The 20,155-nt window shown below is 36.7% G+C and overlaps 1 protein-coding gene across 1 annotated transcript in view; it reads left to right on the forward strand.

Annotated features, from left to right (window-relative positions):
• The first annotated feature begins 14,994 nt into the window (after positions 1 to 14,994).
• LOC137240337 (golgin subfamily A member 6-like protein 1) overlaps positions 14,995 to 20,155 on the forward strand; it is a 205,810-nt gene continuing 200,649 nt past the window's right edge. Inside the window, exon 1 of the mRNA XM_067766443.1 lies at positions 14,995 to 15,283. Within this exon, the coding sequence (XP_067622544.1) occupies positions 15,022 to 15,283 (262 nt within the window). The 5' untranslated portion in view covers positions 14,995 to 15,021. The remainder of the gene's footprint in view (positions 15,284 to 20,155) is intronic.

Consider the following 20,155-nt stretch of genomic DNA (forward strand, 5'->3'; position numbering starts at 1 on the left):
TTCCAAACTACATGGTCTTCGCGACATTGCATCGGATTTCCATGGGTACTACCTTTTTGATGCTCAATGGAAAAGTCATAGCTTTGTAGTCGCTCGATCCACCGTGCCAATTGTCCTTCCGGATTACGGAATTGCAGAAGCCATTTCAACGCTGCGTGATCTGTCCTGACACGGAATCGCTGGCCGTAGAGGTATTTGTGGAAATGTTTAATGCACTCTACCAATGCCAACAGCTCTCTCCGCGTAACGCAGAAGTTCCTCTCTGGGTTTCCAATCGAACGGCTGTAATATGCAACTACCTTCTCCTGTCCATCGACCAGTTGTGATAAAACACCTCCTATAGCATATCCACTCGCATCTGTATCTAGAATAAATATTGCTCCTGGAATCGGATATGCTAACATCGGGGCAGTGCATAAATGCTCCTTCAATGTTTGGAAAGCCACTTCTTGCTACTTCTTTCATTCAAAAGCTTTATTTTTTCTTGTTAGCTCGTGGAGACTATGGGCTACGCTGGCAAAATTTGGTACAAATCGGCGGTAATATGTGCACAGCCCAAGGAAACTTCTCAATTCATGCAGATTCTGTGGTCTTGGCCAATCCTTTACTGCCTCTATCTTTTCATTCGCTGTACGGATACATTCTGTCGTTACCTTGTGACCCAAATAATTTACTTCCTTTTTAAACAGCGCACACTTTTTGGGACTTAGTTTCAGACCAGCGCCAGCTATTCTCAGGAAAACTTCATCTAAGTTTTTAAGATGTTCATCAAAGTTCTTGCCCAATATGATGATGTCGTCCAGGTACACCAAGCATGTTTTCCTTTCAATACCTGAGCCATGAGTCTCTCGAAAGTAGCTGGTGCATTACATAGTCCAAAGGGCATTACTGTAAATTGCCAAAGACCATCTCCGACGCTGAAGGCTGTTTTCTCTTTGTCTTCCTCCTTCACCTCCACTTGCCAGTAGCCGCTTTTCAAGTCCAGCGTGGAAAACCATTTCGTACCAGATAGCGAGTCCAGAGTGGCGTCAATTCTTGGCAGTGGGTAGCTATCCTTTTTCGTTACGTCATTCAACTTCCGGTAGTCCACGCAAAACCTCATTATTCCATCCTTCTTCTTTACAAGTACTACCGGTGAGCTCCATGGACTAGCTGATGGTTCGATGACGCAGCTGTCGCTCATTTCTTGTATGATTTGACGCACAACTTCCCGCTTCGCCAGTAGAACACTACGTGGTGCTTGACGGATCGGCCTCGCATCTCCAGTGTCAATTTGATGTTACACAACATTGGTGCGGCCTGCTTTGGAACCATCCTGGTCAAATGTGTTCGCGTACTTTAAGAGCAGTTGTTTTGCATTACTCTGATAGGCTTCCTCTAGCCCCTGCGTCCATGCCGTGATGTCATTTGAAAGATCAGTATTACTAGATGAAACATGTTCCTGGAGCTGTTCACAGTTAATAACTACTTCGGCCTCTTGGCATCTTCCCAAAATAGCTCCGTTGGTCAAATTGAATGGTGACTTTAACTTATTGAGTACTCTTACCGAAATACGTCCATCTTGTTTTGTCATAGCCAGGTTTTTCCTACAAGTATGTTCAGTGCTGATGTGTTTGCTGCTTCTACAACCCACAATTTGTTTGTCCCACAATCTCCATCAACCTTTGCCCAGATGACTGCTTCGGATTTTGGTGGTATTTGCTGACTCTCTTCCACCAGCACTCGTTTACTGCTGTAGTCTCTCTCGTAGCCGAAATTAAGTGGCACATCCATGTTCTTATATCGCATCGTCTTGCTTTGCATATCGATCTTGATGCCCTGGTCGATTAAGAAGTCCACTCCAATTATGATTTCATCAATAATCTCTGCCACTATAAAATTGTGTAGTACCGTGATGTTCCCAATTGCTACTTCACATGATACTTCTCCTAGAACCGTGCTGTCTTCTCCAGTGCCTGTACGCAATCTTGCTCCATGCAATGGTCTTATCTTCTTGTTGACTAAATCCGCTCGAATTATGGAATGAGATGCACCCGTACCTACAGTCAGTAAACGTTCCTTTCCATCCACATGTCCTCCGACAGTAAGATTGTTTGACCTTCTTCCAATTTGTGAGATAGAGATTATGGGGCATTAAGTTGAGGGAGCCAGCTGTCGCCCCTTGCGGCTGACTCGCTTTAGTTTAACGATTGAGTGGACTTGGAGATTTGCTCATCTCCTTCAGCTCTGCGTTTACGGCCACCCACATTGTTGGAGCTATTGGGACCGCTGCTGCAATGTCATGCAATATGACCTGGGTTGCCGCACTTGAAACACTGAATAACTCCGGCATTTTTCTGTTGTGATCCCTTCAGTGCTTCCAAAATTGTGTCTACCCAATCTGGTCTTTCCACTTCCACACGATGAGCTTTGTATGCTGGTTTACTCAATAGTGAGGCCGTTTCCTGAGTCAATGCATGTGATACCGTTTCAGCAAATGTCAGCTTTGGGTTTGCGTATGTAGCTCGCTTCGTTTCCACGTCCCGTATGCCATTTATAAAACTCTGGATTTTTACCCTCTCGGTGTATTCCACGGGTGCGTCCGCATTTGCGAGATGAGCCAACTTTTCAACATCCGAGGCAAACTCCTGCAAAGTCTCATTCGCACTTTGGTGACGGTTATGCAACTCAATTTGGAATATCTGTTTCCTATGCTCGCTTCCATAACGTCTCTCGACAGCGGCCATCAATGCTTCATAGTTGTCCTTCAGCATTCCAGTTGTTCGCTGCCGACGTCTTCTCAAATTGGAGCTTAAATACCTGGAATGGCACAGAACCATCAAACGTTGGGGATTTTACCTTCAGAGTAGAGGTTGAAGTAATTGGACGGTTCAATTGTAACTCCTGAATCCGATCTTTCAAACCATCCATCTCGGCCTCCACTTTATTTTGTCGTTCACTAACAGCCTCCAGCTGCGATGAGAATTTTGTTTCCTGTGCCTCCAGCTTTTTTGAGATACGCTGTTCTTGTGCTTCGAGCTGTAATATTATGCATGCCTCTTGTTCTTTTAATTGTTCTGCAATTTGTGACGCCATGTATGTTTTCTGTTCTTCCAATTGTGTTTCCATCTTGGATGTTATACGGTTCTCCTGCGATTCTAGTTGTGATGCCTAGTGATGGTAAGTTCGAATCACTAAACTGTTGAATAAATAACTCCAATATGTAATAATGCAAAATAGCCTTTATTAAAGTACTTCACAATAACACTCAAACTGTGCAACGAATAGCTTGCTTAATAACCAAACTGCTTGATAGCTCAAATGAAACTGAGTTCCAGCGCCTCTACATTTGTTGCCTTTTATACTCTCTGATTTCAACGTTCGCATCTTCTAGGCGCTTCCAGAATCTACTAGGCCATCAGCTCTCAAACTTCTCAGCTGTAACTACAATTGCACGATTTTATAGCTTCTCTTATTGTATACTTTCAGGAGTATCTCAGATATATGCATGTGTTTGTGCATTGCCTCTCCGCTGCTCGTATACGTACATATGTGTAGACGCAATTATTGATTCGTTTATGTAGATACATAATGATTGAATTATTGATGTAAATTCACGTCACTGCTTAGCATCGGCTTAGAGATGGCACCACTCCTTAGTGTTGCTAATATTCGTAACAGTATGTTACGATTCGGCCACTGATAACATTAGCCACGTGAATTAAGCCTCACATAAGGCTCACATTTTTTGCTGAGTTAATGTAACACTAACAAATTTAGATGAATGAATTAACGTGTGGGTACCAATTGAATGGTATTTATAACGCCTCTATTCCACCTTGTCCCTGGAAAAGAACTTTTACACGTTTTTTGTAATCTCCTTACAAAATTTTCACAGAAATACTGTTACCACCAGAATAGTTGGTAGCATGTTATTACCGGGCAAATTATTTAGTAAGCAAATGTGTAATAATTCCAATGTATTTACAAAATTTTCACAGAAATACTGTTACCACCAGAATAGTTGGTAGCATGTTATTACCGGGTAAATTATTTAGTAAGCAAATGTGTAATAATTCCAATGTATTTTGTTTTTTTATAAATATTTATACTCCCTTACAGTAGCTGCGTTTCTTTGCAAGCTCTAGTGCATGGCGGAACGACACAAGGTGGCAGCATAGTGACATACCTACAAACATAAATAATAATTCCATGTACTTTGTTTTTGTAAATTCGATGGACAAATGTCAAAATCGTACTGCGCAGGAAGTTGTTGTATCAAATCAAATAAAAAAAGTTTATAATCAGCTGTCCAATGCTGCCACCTTGTATCGTTCCGCCATGCTCTAGTGAAAATAAAACACTAGGTATGTAGATTAGCGAGTTGCATAGACAGCAACAACACGAAGTAAGATAGTTGAGTTGGTTAATCCTTTTTAACATATATGTAATACTTCTATATCACTACTACTGAACTGCGCAGCCTGTCAAATATTACAGTACAGATATACAACGAGAGAAGGAGACAAAATCTCAAGGCTGCCGTTAAATTTTTTTTAAAAAGGGGCTTAAATTATGTATATTTCAACAAGCCGTCTTGCTTCTATCAATATTGTACATTAGGCTATTTCGTTCTCCAAATGAAAAAGTAATCTTTTGTTTTCCATTAGTATTATAAAATTGTTATTGTTTTAAGAACTCCGCAGAATAGGATTACCGATTTGTGCTGAGTGCCCAGATATACGTATGTAAATGTATGTATGTTTGGAAGGTACAAAAGAAAATAAAACGTTCCACATGTTAAGGACAATTGATAGGTGAAGAAATGCCTTTGCTTTCAGCGCATAAAAATAAAGGTCCGTTTGTCGCACCATCTTTGGACGTATGTAATATTTGTATAGTGTCAGAGAAAGCTTTAAGACAAGTTCTCAAGGCATGCCCAATTGGAAATGCAAAATTAAGCTTAATAAATAAAATTTTTCAAAATACATGTGATGCATTCTCCAATAGTATCATGGACGATCACATAGCCATCGAAAATTTATTTAGCAATGACATCTTTAATAATCAATGACATCTTTAATAATCACCGGATACAGCTATGTAAGGAAGTAATAAGTTTCTATTTGGATATTCGTTTGTTTTTTGAAACGAAAAAACACAGACGAAAAAGAGTATGTTAGAAAAAAATTTACAAAATTGATATTATTTCAAACCAATAGCAACCAGCCCAGTACTCATATTTTGTTTACTTCATCAAAAATTTACTTCATTAAAAAATAAGTAAAATTTTGAAAACGTTTATATATCGTTTGTTCAACCTAATTCACTTTAAATTATTTTTAAAAACGTTTAAAGAAATGCTTGTTGGGATGTATGTATAAGTATATTTTTATACATGTATATTTGAATTTTTTTCAAAAATATGAATTCTTCGCCTTGTTTTTCTTTACTATTTATGTATATAATGTACTTTGTATGGCTGCAGCCCATCTTTAAATAATAAATACATCAAGCCTTGTATTGTATTTATTGGCCTTTTCATTGTTTAATCGAGTAAACTGACATTTTATAACAGTATGCAGAAGTTGGGTAAAGGGTATAGTGACCCGTTGTTACCCCTTTAATACTTTTCTTACACACGCTACTACAATTCACTAACACTAACAAAGTCCGCGCATGCGCAGAACATACGTTTGCACAGTTTCAGCAAATAATGATTGACAGAAAATTTGCACATTAGGAAGATAGGAAGGTATTCATATAGAAGTATTATATATATGCTTTTTAAGTGAAGTCTCTTAAGCAATATAAATGTACTGATAATTGAAAATAACATAATAATATGTATGTATGTACATCTAAATATGCGGGTAAAAAAACGCTTATCATCACTTATGGCTGGTTTTTCATTGGGAGTTTAAACCCTAGTTAAAGTTGACTAAAGTTTGGACCTTGCCACTTTGTTCGATAACATAAAATTTTTCTGCTCATCTCAGCTTAAGCGGCCGAAGTGACAGGGTTTAACTCTAGTCAACTTTAACTGGAGTTTAAACTCGCACTGAAAAACCCGGCCTTAGATAATATTTAGGAGTCCCGTCTATTATTGAATACTCGCGACAAAGGTTAAATAACGCGCTACAAAACGGGTTGTGCTTAATGGAGGAGACACGACATATATTGGTCACAGTGTATAACCTTTAGCTAAATAGATTGGCATGAATCGTAGCAGGGATGCACCTTAACGTTAAGCTAATCGTTTATCAAAAAATTTCCACCGTTTCCGTTGAAACACTTCGAAATATTATCGATAAAGAAATTATCAAGATAAATTGTATCTCGTTTTTAACCGAACCGAAAAGCTTTCGTTAACGTTAAAAACGTTAACAAAAACGTGATACTTTATGTTTGAATTGTGCTGGCAATGCTATAACCATGGTGAAGCCGTAAGGTGGTAACAGCGAGCGGACATACACATACAAACTCCATGTAACTTGTTTGTGTAATTCGTTGGTGGTAATGTCAAAAATACTCTGAGAAATGTTCGTACTGTCAAAATTCTTGAGAAAAGTTGCAATCAGCTTGGCTAATGCTTTCACCTTTAATGAATCCGCCATCAATCAGCTTTGCCAGGATAGTTTGAAATTAATAAGCAACATAAACGATTTGATTTCGTTTTGATATGGCAGAAAACGAAACGAAATCATTTCGTTAATTTGGCGTTCTTAACGTTAATAAACGAAACGAAGTGACTTTGTTTCGTTTATTAACGTTAATTATCGTAACGAAATGATATCGGTTCGTTGGTTAAGCATGCCTGAATCATGGACACACATTCTTTTCGGTCATAGAAGTGGATAATAGTGTAGAGATAAAATGGATAGTCATATTTCAGTTGCAACTGAGTATAATGCATAATGAAATTTAGCAGTACTAATTTTCTGCGCAACAATTTCACAAGTGTAAATACATAAAGCTATGCCCTTAGCAGTCCATATAAAGTTTAAGCGTATATGTATATATACATGCGTATATGCATATATATATATGTATATACAGTGTGCGTACCAGTACTATTCGAATAGTTCGAATAGTAAAATAAAAAAAATTCTTTTTGTCTCACGCTCATCGCTAGTACATATGAGCATACACATGTATGTATACATACATATATTTATGTGTATATAGATGCATATGTGCATATATTTTTGTTTGTTTGGGGTTGCTTTGTTGATATTCATTTATTTAGTTATATTTACGTAACCAAAGTTGTGCTTGAGTCTTAAGCTAGAAATATCGGGGTCGTTATTCACTCTACTGATCATAGAACTTTGTTTATTAGTAAACAAGTGTGTAAATGTTCATACATAAATGTACATGTACTTTAGTAAGGTTATGGTAGAGATTTTTGTTTCCCATATACATACATACAGACATATGTATGTAAGTTGTATGGAAAAATTTTGTTTTAATATCTTTGGATTTGTACACGCATCTAATTGGTCACCATAAAAAAAATATTTTTACATGTCACTGTCAACATTTTTTGCGAAGTCTGATGATTCAAAAGTTATTTAAGGTCAACGTTAACTTAATTGAAAACTTTGGAAAAAAATTTCCTAAAATAAAGATTGAAGCAATCCATTTTAAACGTAACAAAATTCTAGTGGAACTAGTGACTAGTTTCAAAAACGGCTGCCTGTCTGTTTTTGTCGCTCCCTAAAATTTTGATAATTTTCGAACGCGTTAAACGCTGTAATATAAATACCCAAATGTGCATATAAGCACATTCTAATACTAATTTCACACTGACGGCTTATTGAATAATAAAGGCAATTTTCTACATTAAGACGCTTATTGAGCTCAATCTTCCCTACAAAATTCGAATCTATTATTATTTCATTAGTAGCTAATCGAATGCCTAATGAAGTCAAAAGCACAATGCAACTCTGTTGGCAGCGTTCCGCTTCCGTTTCCGCTTCTTAGTTTTCAAAGCAAATGTCATTGTCTGCATGGCGGAACGATACAAGGTGGCCGCATCGAACAGCTGATTATAACCTTTTAAATTTGATTTGATACATCAACTACCGGCGCAGTACGATTTTGACATTTGTCCATCGAATTTACAAGTACATGGAATTTTTTTTGTTTGTAGGTATGTCACCATGCTCCCACCTTGTATCGTTCCGCCATGATTGTCTGTCTCATCCAGGCATGCTTAACCAACGAAACGATATCATTTCGTTACGATAATCAACGTTAATAAACGAAACGAAGTCACTTCGTTTCGTTTATTAACGTTAAGATCGTCAAATTAACGAAATGATTTCGTTTCGTTTTCTGCCATATCAAAACGAAATCAAATCGTTTATGTTGATTATTAATTTCAAACTATGCTGGCAAAGCTGATTGATGGCGGAGTCATTAAAGGTGAAAGCATTATCCAAGCTGATTGCAACTTTTCTCATGAATTTTGACAGTACGAACATTTCTCAGAGTATTTTTGACATTACCACCAACGAATTACACAAACAAATACATAGAGTTTGTGTGTGTATGTGCGCTCGTTGTTGCCACCTTACGGCTTCACCATGGCTATAGCATTGCCAGCACAATTCAAACATAAAGTATCACGTTTTCGTTAACGTTTTTAACGTTAACGAAAGCTTTTCGTTTCGGTTAAAAACGAGATACAATTTATCTTGATAATTTCTTTATCGATAATATTTCGAAGTGTTTCAACGGAAACGGTGGAAATTTTTTGATAAACGATTAGCTTAACGTTAAGGTGCATCCCTGGTCTCATCCTTCATACTAATCGAGCAGTTACTTCTGTGTGAAAGCAAAAAATTTACGATTTCATTAGCAGGTGAAATGAGATCATTAAGTTACTGTGTGAAAACAGTATAACATATGGACATGTTGTATTCTTGCAGTTTCCTTTCAAATCAGATTCATATACAAGTGCATGTGGCTATCTCTATATATAAATAGGTATGTAAATTCAAGAAACTGCGCAAGAGGTGATATGAAATAAAAATCCCACCTACTTTTATTGTTAGTGTGGGTATTCTGTTTATTATACTCAGTTGAGCAGAGCTCACAGAGTATATTAACTTTGATTGGATAACGGTTGGTTGTACAGGTATAAAGGAATCGAGATAGATATAGACTTCCATATATCAAAATCATCAGTATTGAATAAAAATTTGATTAAGCCATGCCCGTCCGTCCGTCCGTCTGTCCGTTAACACGATAACTTGAGTAAATTTTGAGCTATCTTGATGAAATTTGGTATGTAGGTTCCTGGGCACTCATCTCAGATCGCTATTTAAAATCAACGATATCGGACTATAACCACGCCCACTTTTTCGATATCGAAAAACCGAAAAAGTGCGATAATTCATTACCAAAGACGGACAAAGCGATGAAACTTGGTAGGTGGGTAGGTGAGTTGAACTTATGACGCAGAATAGAAAATTAGTAAATGTTGGACAATGGGCGTGGCACCGCCCAGTTTTAAAAGAAGGTAATTGAAAAGTTTTGCAAGCTCTAATTTGGCAGTCGTTGAAGAAATCATGATGAAATTTGGCATCAACGTTACTCCTATTACTATATGTATGCTTAATAAAAATTAGTAAACTCTGAGAACGACCACGCCCACTTTATAAAATTTTTTTTTTTTAAGTCAAATTTTAACAAAAAATTAAAATCTTTACAGTATATAAGTAAATTATGTCAAAAACCGACTCCAGTAATATTATGGTGCAATAAAATACAAAAATAATAGAAAATTTCAAAATGGGCGTGGCTCCGCTCTTTTTCATTTAATTTGTATAGGATACTTTTAATGCCATACGTCGAACAAAAATTTACCAATCCTAGTGAAATTTGGTAGTGGCTTAGATTATAGGACGACAACTGTTTTCTGTGAAAAAGGGCGAAATCGGTTGAAGCCACGCCCAGTTTTTATACGCAGTCTACCGTCTGTCCTTCAGCTCTGCCGTTAACACGATAACTTGAGCAAAAATCGATATATCTTTACTAAACTCAGTTCACGTACTTATCTGAACTCACTTTGTATTGGTGTAAAAAATGGCCGAAATCCGACTATGACCACGCCCACCATTGACCTTAAATAAATTTGAATCATCAGACTTCGCAAAAAATGTTGACAATGACATGTAAAAATATGTTTTTAATGGTGACCAATTAGATGTTTATACAAACCAAAAATATATCAAAACGAAATTGTTCCATACAACTTACATACATTTTTATGTATATATGTATATGGGAAACAAAAATCCTACCATATTAATCTTATTAAAATATATGTACATTTATGTATGAACATTTACACACTTGTTTACTAATAAACAAAGTTCTATGATCAGTAGAGTGAATAACGACCCCGATATTTCTAGCTTAAGACTCAAGCACAACTTTGGTTACGTAAATATAACTAACTAAATGAATATCAACAAAGCAACCCCAAACAAACAAAAATATATGCACATATGCATCTATACACAGAAAAATATATGTATGTATACATACATGTGCATGCTCATATGTACAAGCGATGAGCGTGAGATAAAAAGAATTTTTTATTTTACTATTCCCAAAGACTCTCTAAATATAAGATGGTACATTGTAGAGTTCTAAAGCTTTGTGGGAATTGTGGGACGGCTGTACGAGGAATTCACCATATCGTTTGCTATGCTGTCCGCATCAACATAGCTGACTTTTTAAGGCTGTATAACTCTGTAATTTATTTTGCCTTTGGAAAAATTACCTATTTGAAAATAAGCTGGCTGAAAAATATTGGCATAACAGCTTAAGTTAAATCAACAATGGAAAATCTTGGAAAATTTGAGCAGATGTGGCAATTTGGCGCGTTCGTTGAACGAAATATTGAAAATCTATTGATCATCGCTAGGAAATTAGCAACATTCCAGCAACTAAGCAGCACTTTAGCAATACTACTATTATTATTTGGTTCCTCAAACACACCCATATTAATTGTGCATTAAATCTAAAATATAAAACTCAAAAATGACTCCGGTTGTTATGTCCGCAGCATTTATTTGGTTCAAATACACAACCAATAATAGCCAAAGCCATAATAATTTACACGGGTCATCAATTCTTTCTCTGATTCAAAAGCTGAACTTCCAGCGCTACCGTCATCAGCTCAGTGTCATCATTGCCAGTAGCGCCAATAACACCAAACTCGTGCCTGACACACAAAAGTCGTTTCACTCTATAGCGCAAGAGAAATGTACTACACACTCACTACTAAGTAGCGCCAAAAATTCGCTTGGAGTCATTGCGTCAATGAGTTACCTTTGAGCTGGCACCGCATTGGCGCTGGCGCCATGCAATTTACATCACTAAAATTGCGCGAATACCCAGGCTCATGACTTTTTTAATCCCGATGGTGAAAACGAAACAGGGGCAAAACGTATGGTGTATTCCTGGTGTAGCCGTTCCACTTTGTGGAGAATGAACGACTCTACAATGCTCCCTCTTATTAATCTACTCTCTTTGCTATTCCAACTATTCGAATAGTACTAGTACCAAAGAGAGTAGATTAATAAGAGGGAGCATTGTAGAGTCGTTCATTCTCCACAAAGTGGAACGGCTACACCAGGAATACACCATACGTTTTGCCCCTGTTTCGTTTTCACCATCGGGATTGAGCCTGGGTATTCGCGCAATTTTAGTGATGTAAATTGCATGGCGCCAGCGCGAATGCGGTGCCAGCTCAAAGGTAACTCATTGACGCAATGACTCCAACCGAATTTTTGGCGCTACTTAGTAGTGAGTGTGTAGTACATTTCTCTTGCGCTATAGAGTGAAACGACTTTTGTGTGTCAGGCACGAGTTTGGTGTTATTGGCGCTACTGGCAATGATGACACTGAGCTGATGACGGTAGCGCTGGAAGTTCAGCTTTTGAATCAGAGAAAGAATTGATGACCCGTGTAAATTATTATGGCTTTGGCTATTATTGGTTGTGTATTTGAACCAAATAAATGCTGCGGACATAACAACCGGAGTCATTTTTGAGTTTTATATTTTAGATTTAATGCACAATTAATATGGGTGTGTTTGAGGAACCAAATAATAATAGTAGTATTGCTAAAGTGCTGCTTAGTTGCTGGAATGTTGCTAATTTCCTAGCGATGATCAATAGATTTTCAATATTTCGTTCAACGAACGCGCCAAATTGCCACATCTGCTCAAATTTTCCAAGATTTTCCATTGTTGATTTAACTTAAGCTGTTATGCCAATATTTTTCAGCCAGCTTATTTTCAAATAGGTAATTTTTCCAAAGGCAAAATAAATTACAAGTTATACAGCCTTAAAAAGTCAGCTATGTTGATGCGGACAGCATAGCAAACGATATGGTGAATTCCTCGTACAGCCGTCCCACAATTCCCACAAAGCTTTAGAACTCTACAATGTACCATTTTATATTTAGAGAGTCTTTGCTAGTACGCACTATTCGAATAATAAGGAAAGGAATTCGAATAAATGGAAGCGAATAAGCGAATAAAAAGTTCGAATAAATAGTATTCGAAATATTTGAAACGAATAAATTTATTCGTTTATTCGAATAACGTTTATTCGAATATAATTCGAAAATAATCCCACCACTAGTACATACATATATAATAATTCGAGAAAATATTACTCTTTAGATGCACTCACCAATATCACGTTCTCCAACGGCGCCATTGCTGTTGAGTGGTTTTGCCAAGAATGCTGAAAAAAAAATACTCTTAACATACATACATATCTACATGCCACGCTCACAGTAGCCACCCTCAACCACTCAGCCAAGATCACTCGCTAGTGATCTTTGGTAATCAGTGCTTTGGTAGTATCAAATCTACCAGCGTGATGATAAAAAACAAAACATTAAAAAAAAATGTGTATTCGACAAAAAATTTCCTTGATGCTGAAGGCACACTGTGCGTACGCAGTATCGGGGTGTGAGGCTGATAGTTGAAAGGTATGTTGGCAGGAATTAATTTTGCCAAAAATCATGTAAAAAAAGCTAAATAAAAAAATTTAAATTCGATAATTTTGAGTTAGTACTACCATAAGTAGAAGAAAACATGTGCGAAAAAAATCTGTATATGGTAAAAAAAAATTGCAAGGGAAACGTGGTAGAATGATATCAAAAGATCAAAAAAAATAAATAAATGTCAAACCGAAGAAAAAAAGAAGAAATTGAAAAAACGAAAAGAAAAAGAAAGATGGAAGCAAAAGTGCCACCATTAACTTAGGAAATATGGTGTTAAAGTGAACGTGTTGGTTGTTGCTTGTGTTACCAGAATTATATGAGCTAGCCCAAAAATGTGTAAATGCTGATGTTTATATAACTGTTGTTGCAAATGTTGTCCGTTTTGCTAAAAGTTATACTCATTTGATTCGATTTTTATTGTATGCGGTGTCGTGGCTGTTGTTGTTGCGACCCAATGCCGAGGGTGAAAAATGCCATGCTTGATGTTACCAAGTTCTTGTATTTCCAGTTGTTGTTGTTGTGGTGTACGCCGGCAAATAAAAATATAGTGTAGTTGTGCCTGTGGGCAGTGAAAATGCGTGGTAATTGTTGTTGTGCGGTGTGTCCCCAAGATAAAAATATGTAATGGTTGTTGTTAGAGTTGCGCCGCCAATATAAGAAAGATGATATACTTTTTTAACAATCGTATTAATTCGCGCACTACAATAATTATTTACTTTGTCCTTGCGGTTAGAAGCGCGCACTTCACTTTTAGTCCTTACCACTTTCACTTGACTTGCACTGGGCACCGTTGAAATGAGACTTTGGCCCCTTGACTTATTTTCCCCTGTTTATTCCCACCCAACGTTACCCAGAAACGGACAATTTTTACCCATACATGCATAACTTTCTTTTCGGCTTTCCCGTCTTTTTCATCTACACGTTCATACAATCATGCACTTATGCATTCACACGTTTACCGCTCCATCAAACCAACACCTACACAGATACGTTTGGTTCGTGCCTTGACCGCTCACACTGATACAGTCACATACATACCAGAACAAAACAAAGCCATATGTACATGGGTCTTGACCACAATGCTGTTAGGCTGTTAGCAACATGGTGGCTGCTGATAACAACCTGATGCCAATGCGCAACATTTTACTTCCGCTGCAACATTGTGTTCGTTATAGGCACAATGTTGTCATTAGGCGATGTTGTTAGCAAGTACCACATTGCGGCTGAGACACGAGCCTGGGCACCACACACAGATACACGCTGCTATTCACTCAAGCCATTATGGATACAGGCTGTCGTTACAGGACCCCTCCGGAATCATTTCTGGATAGTTTTCGGATCATTTTGGGACCCTTCCGGGATCATTTCGGAATGGTTTTCGGGATCCGCCCTGAATCTCGTCGTAGTCATTTCGTGGCATTTTCTGGACTACTAGTAATGTTCGATTCAATTACACTTTGTTGAATACACTTTGGTAATTATAAATCAATTTATTAATCTCTCAATAAAAATTTTGTATACAAAATTTAAACAACGAAAACATAGTAAATATTAATTAAAGATTAGTAATATCATAAACTTATATATATAAATTATTTTCAATCCATAATCTTGAATTCCAGAATTTTGACTCTGTGTCCTTGTGATCCTACAGAATTTCAAAATACAGAATTTTAAACGAACCAATTAAGTTATGCAGGATTTTTTAAATTTTTCTTAAGGATTTTCACTCCCCCAAAAACAATTTTGAATTAAAATGCAAACAAAAGTAAAAAAATAAAATTTTAAATGTTCAGGTGGAATGTGCAGATTTATTAGTGGTGAATTAGTTCCTTTGATTCGTTCTCTTACAACAGTTACGTCCCTGCAGATAATCGATTAATTTAATTAATTAACTATTCGTGCCATCCTAAGTAGAATATTTCGATTTAATAAAGTGTTTTTTTTATATTTTATCTATAGAATGAGAACCTTCGGAGTCAGATAAAAGATCTGCAGTGTAAAATGTTGGAGAAGGAGCAATGCATAGGAAAGCTTAGTAGCATGCTAGATCAGTTACGATGCGAACAGCAATCGCGGGCTCATGAGTGTTGCTTGCAAATCAAGGAAAAAGAGTTGCGTGAAATGTGTGAGAAGTTGGAGCAAGCTAATAAAAAAGTGGAATCACTTATGTCCGAATTGGAACGCAGTCAGAAGCAGGAGCGGTTTTTACTCTGCGAAACACGAAAACTGAATGAAGAATTAAACGAAAGTAAACGAAAACACAGTGAGTTAACCGTGGAAACTTTTGAACATTTCAACAAGGTGGCTTGCTTTGATGTTTTTGTTGTTGTGATTATTACTAACAGTATAGTGATGCTAACATTCGCCACAATAGGTTATGAAAAAACCAATTGGATGGCTACGGTATGGTAATGGCTAGGGCGTTATGGTATGGCACCATTGACCAATCACATTGATTTCCATAGGTTGGTTGGATTAGCTGTTTAATATGGATACTTTGCCAGGTCTTTAACCCCCTGCAAAAATCGCGAGTGCTCCATGCATGCATGTCTGGAGTACTCGCTATGGAATAAGCCAATGCTCCAAAATTAACCACAATTAAAAAAATATGGTCCAATTAACGTTGCGATGTCTTAGGACTGGACCATATACTCCAGCTCAGCATTAAATAAGAGTAATCCATGGAGTACTCCAGTATGACACAAGTGGACCAAATGATCCAACGATTTTTGCAGGGAATTAACATTTCTTTGTCATAGGACTGGACCATGTACTCCAGCTCAGCATTACATCACAGTAATCCATGGAGTACTCCAGTATGACACAAGTGGACCACATGATCCAACGATTTTTGCAGGGAATTAACATTGCGATGTTCTAGGGCTGGACCATATACTCCAGCTCAGCATTACATCACAGTAATCCATGGAGTACTCCAGTATGACACAAGTGGACCACATGATCCAACGATTTTTGCAGGGCCTTAGTTTAGTTTTGAGCTCTGTAGCTTTTAAACTGACTTTATTGTCGAATGTCTCATGGAGGGAAGAAAAAAATGTACAAGATTTATTTTATTATGCAGGTATAACGGATAGCTTCGTGAGAGGGCTTGTCAATTACTTTCGGGCGGTACGAGGTCTTACTTGTACAAGACCATCGGACCTCGAATATGTTTCGACTATTTTTCCCATATGCTATACTGATGGCGGTGTATTAGGTTCCCTAATATGAACTGTGTGTTGGCGGCAATATTCGCCGAACATTCCCCTTTGGGCGATTTTGTAATAAGTAAGGTAGTCCCTACTCTAACGACACCGGCGACATTAAGGCGTCGCGACTTATATTTCATTTAGAGCACGTGAAGCGCCCAGTCCGTTGTCACTGAAATTTTGAGTGAATTTATGCCTGCGAGATATAAGAACCCGTCAGTTGACAGATATGTGTGAATGGCTGAGGTGGCAAGGTAGGGAAGGTAGTCCCTACTCTAACGACACCGGCTACATTAAGGCGTCGCGTCGTATATTTCATTTAGAGCACGTGAAACACCCAGTTCGTTGGCACTGAAATTTTGAGTGCATTTATGCCTGCGAGATATAAGGCGTGGAAGGGGGGATAAGAACCCGTCAGTTGACAGATCTGTGTGAATGGCTGAGGTGGTAAGGTAAAGAATATACAGATTTAGCCCTTTGCTTGAATAGCGTTTCGATTATCAATTTAGTTTCATGGTTAAAGGTCCCGCATAATAACAGCCCTAGTGCTGCAATAGAAATGCCTGTTGTACACTGAAAGAAAAAGACTGGTAAATTAACCGAAATACGAGTCAATTCAACCGAAATTTCGGTCAATTCTTATCCATCGCAACAAGGTGTTGAATCAACTGCGCACAAATCGTTGATTCGTAATTGACCGTTTTAGTAGTCAAATGAACAAAAAAAGTTGTTGCGACAGCTTTGCTTGAAAGCAACATAGGTAGTTGTCATATAAATATGTAAATAAATGTAAGGCGCGATAACTTCCAAAGAGATTTTAGCCGAACTTCTCTTCCAATTTGCGTGGTGCTCCTTTTTAATTTTTCTCACAAATTGGCGGGACGGGACCTACTTGTTTTATGTCGACTCCGAGCGGCACCTGCAAGGCAGGTGAGTTTTAACTGAGAGCTTTTATTTATTTATTTATTTATTTCAAACACACAACCTTAAGTTCTTTTCATGGCAGAAATACGCTCGGAGTGCTTGCCGAACACTGCCGAGGGGCGACCCCGCTTAAAAATTGTCTTCTAATTGAAAAAGCTTGTTTCTAAAATTTTGATGTTGCTTTGCCCGGGGTGTGAACCCAAGGTCTTCGGTATGGTAGGCGGAGCACGCTACCATCACACCACGGCGGCCGCCATATAAATACGTAAATATGTGAATACATAAAGACGCATGCTTGCTACATATACATACATTTATATATATAAAAATGAAATTCTGTATGTGTGTGTGTGTATGTTCGCTATGGAAACGTATTTCCCACACTTCAATCATTACCAAATTGTGGTTATAGGTTCCTTCGATCAACGGGAAGGTTTTAGGCTAAAAATAATTTCGATATATAAAAGAGGCGTGGGCTAAAAATAATTTCGATATATAAAAGAGGCGTGGGACCTCCCATACAAATGGAATCTTTGGTACTGCATAACTTTGAAAGTATACATGCCAGAATATTGAAATTCAGGAAGGAGTTATATGAGGTCAATCCCTAACATCACCAGGAAAATATGGAATTGGGAAAAAGGGGGCGTGGCACCTCCCATACAAATGGAATATATCATACCGCATATCTCTGGATGTAGTAATGGTAGGATAATGAAAATTGATAAGGAGCTATATGACGTTAAATCCTAACACCTCCAGTAAAATGTGGAATTGCGAAAAAAGCGAAAACAAATGGGATTTTTCAGAACTATGGCTGCCGTACAAAGTTAGGTTATTTTAACACCTAAAGTTTGACTGCATTGTTGAGTTTGGCTGTTATTCCTTTTGGATGTTTAGTAAGCTGCCGCCGTTAAAAAAATTTACTAGCTTCAGGCTATCTACATCTATATTTATAAAAATCATATTGTGTGTGTGTGTATGTTCGCTATGGAAACGTTTTTCCCACACTTCAATCATCACCAAATTTTGGTTATAGGTTCCTTCGATTAACGGGAAGGTTTTAGGCTAAAAATAATTTCTATATATAAAAGGGGCGTGGCACCTCCCATACAAATGGAATCTTTGGTACTGCATAACTTTGAAGGTATACATGTCAGAGCATTGAAATTCAGTAAGGAGTTATATAAAGTCAATGCCTAACACCACCAAGAAAATGTGGAATTGGGAAAAAGAGGGCGTGGTGAAATATTTGGAGAAAATGAAAAGAAGTTACGACTTCGATTTGCAAACATTAAATCTCTGTTTATTCAACAAATTCTTTGTCTTATATAGTAATTTAATTAACCTATACATTCATAAGTATCTTAATACTAATAACTAAAAATATGTACATTGAAAATGGGGTATGAGTACATGTAAGTTTGTATACAGTCTTTGTATACATGTAGTTTTGTATGCATGACTCTATACATGTAGTTTTGTATATGTTATTTAGCTACGTCAGCAGATCAATGTGAGTACTTTGGTTAATGCTATGCATACACGTAAGTTTGTAAGTTTGTATGCCTGTTCACAACGTTGGAATATCGATGTGAGTATTTTAGTTAGTTCCCATAATGGGTTGTATGTAATAAGTAATTTATTAGCTGTGAACGGATAAGGGTTTCATATTCGGCATTCCATTGATGTTAGTTAACCGTCTGGGTTAGTTCAATAATTTATGTAGGAAAATATTGTAATATGATTATTACTAAAATATATTTGGAGTTAATGATACGTATTATTGCAAGTGTGTTACAGTGGGTATGAAGCATAATGCTACATTACAGTGGGTATGACGTATAATGCTACACCATCCGCCTTAGAAAAAGGAGTGTTATATAATTGTTTTGTGGACAATTGTATAAGACTCTTTGTCGTATTTTCAATGGTTTTGATATTTTATTGTTAATTGCTATTGTAGTGAAAGAGGTTGTTTGCTTTGCTTTTGATCTGCTGACCTTGATGTTTTTATTGTTTATATTTTAATGCATATCCCTTTTTTTTCAAAAATGTTTACATTTTACATATATATATTTTTTTTTTTTTTTTTGTATACGTCCTTTTTTCAAAATTTTAAATTTTTGGATATAGAATTTTTAAATTTTACTTATTTTATTTATCTTGTTTATTTTATTATTTTATTGCCGGATTTTAAATGTGTCGACCCATCTAAAATCCGCTTGTTTTTAGAATTTATTTTTAATATTTGTATGGAAATATGAAGCAGAAGAAAAAAAATTGTTTTCAATTGTTTAGATATAAATTATTATTAAACAATTGAATAAATTGGAATGATTATTTGTTAAATTACCGAAAAGATATTTTAAATGGGTTTAAGTCTATTTTTATGGATTATTAATTCCTTATCCCTATTGTTCTTCTCTCTATGTGGTATTAAATTAAAATTGCTATTTTCGCCAATTTTCTTTACTTTATACCGTCCTTTATATCTATAGGGTAGTTTATGGCTATCTTCTTCTCTTACTAATACTAAATATCCTAATTTTATTTCCTTACTGGTGCTACTTTTATCATAATTAACTTTTTGTTTTTCCTTAGCTTCTTTTACCAATTTTCTAGCTCTTTGTTGTGCTATTTGAAGTCTATATTTAATTTCCTTATCATATGCCTCGTGATTATATACTGGGCTTATTTTATTCTCTTTTAAGAATTCGTACCTCGGGGGATTTTTCGCAAATATAAGCTCATAAGGGCAATAGTTGTGTATGGTCGATGGGGTCGTGTTGTAGCAGTACGCGAAATATTTTAGGTATTAATCCCAATCATCTTTGTCACTGGATATGTATGAACGTACATATTCATTAAACGTTCTATGACTACGCTCTACAGTGCCCAAAGTTTGATGATGGTATGGTGTTGAGTTTTTGTGCTCAACTTTTAGCAATTTGCACAGCTCTTCGAATAATTTATTTTTGTATTCGGATCCCATATCTGTT

The sequence above is a fragment of the Eurosta solidaginis genome, chromosome 2 (genome assembly GCF_040869045.1).
Source record: "Eurosta solidaginis isolate ZX-2024a chromosome 2, ASM4086904v1, whole genome shotgun sequence".
Lineage (NCBI taxonomy): Eukaryota > Metazoa > Arthropoda > Insecta > Diptera > Tephritidae > Eurosta > Eurosta solidaginis.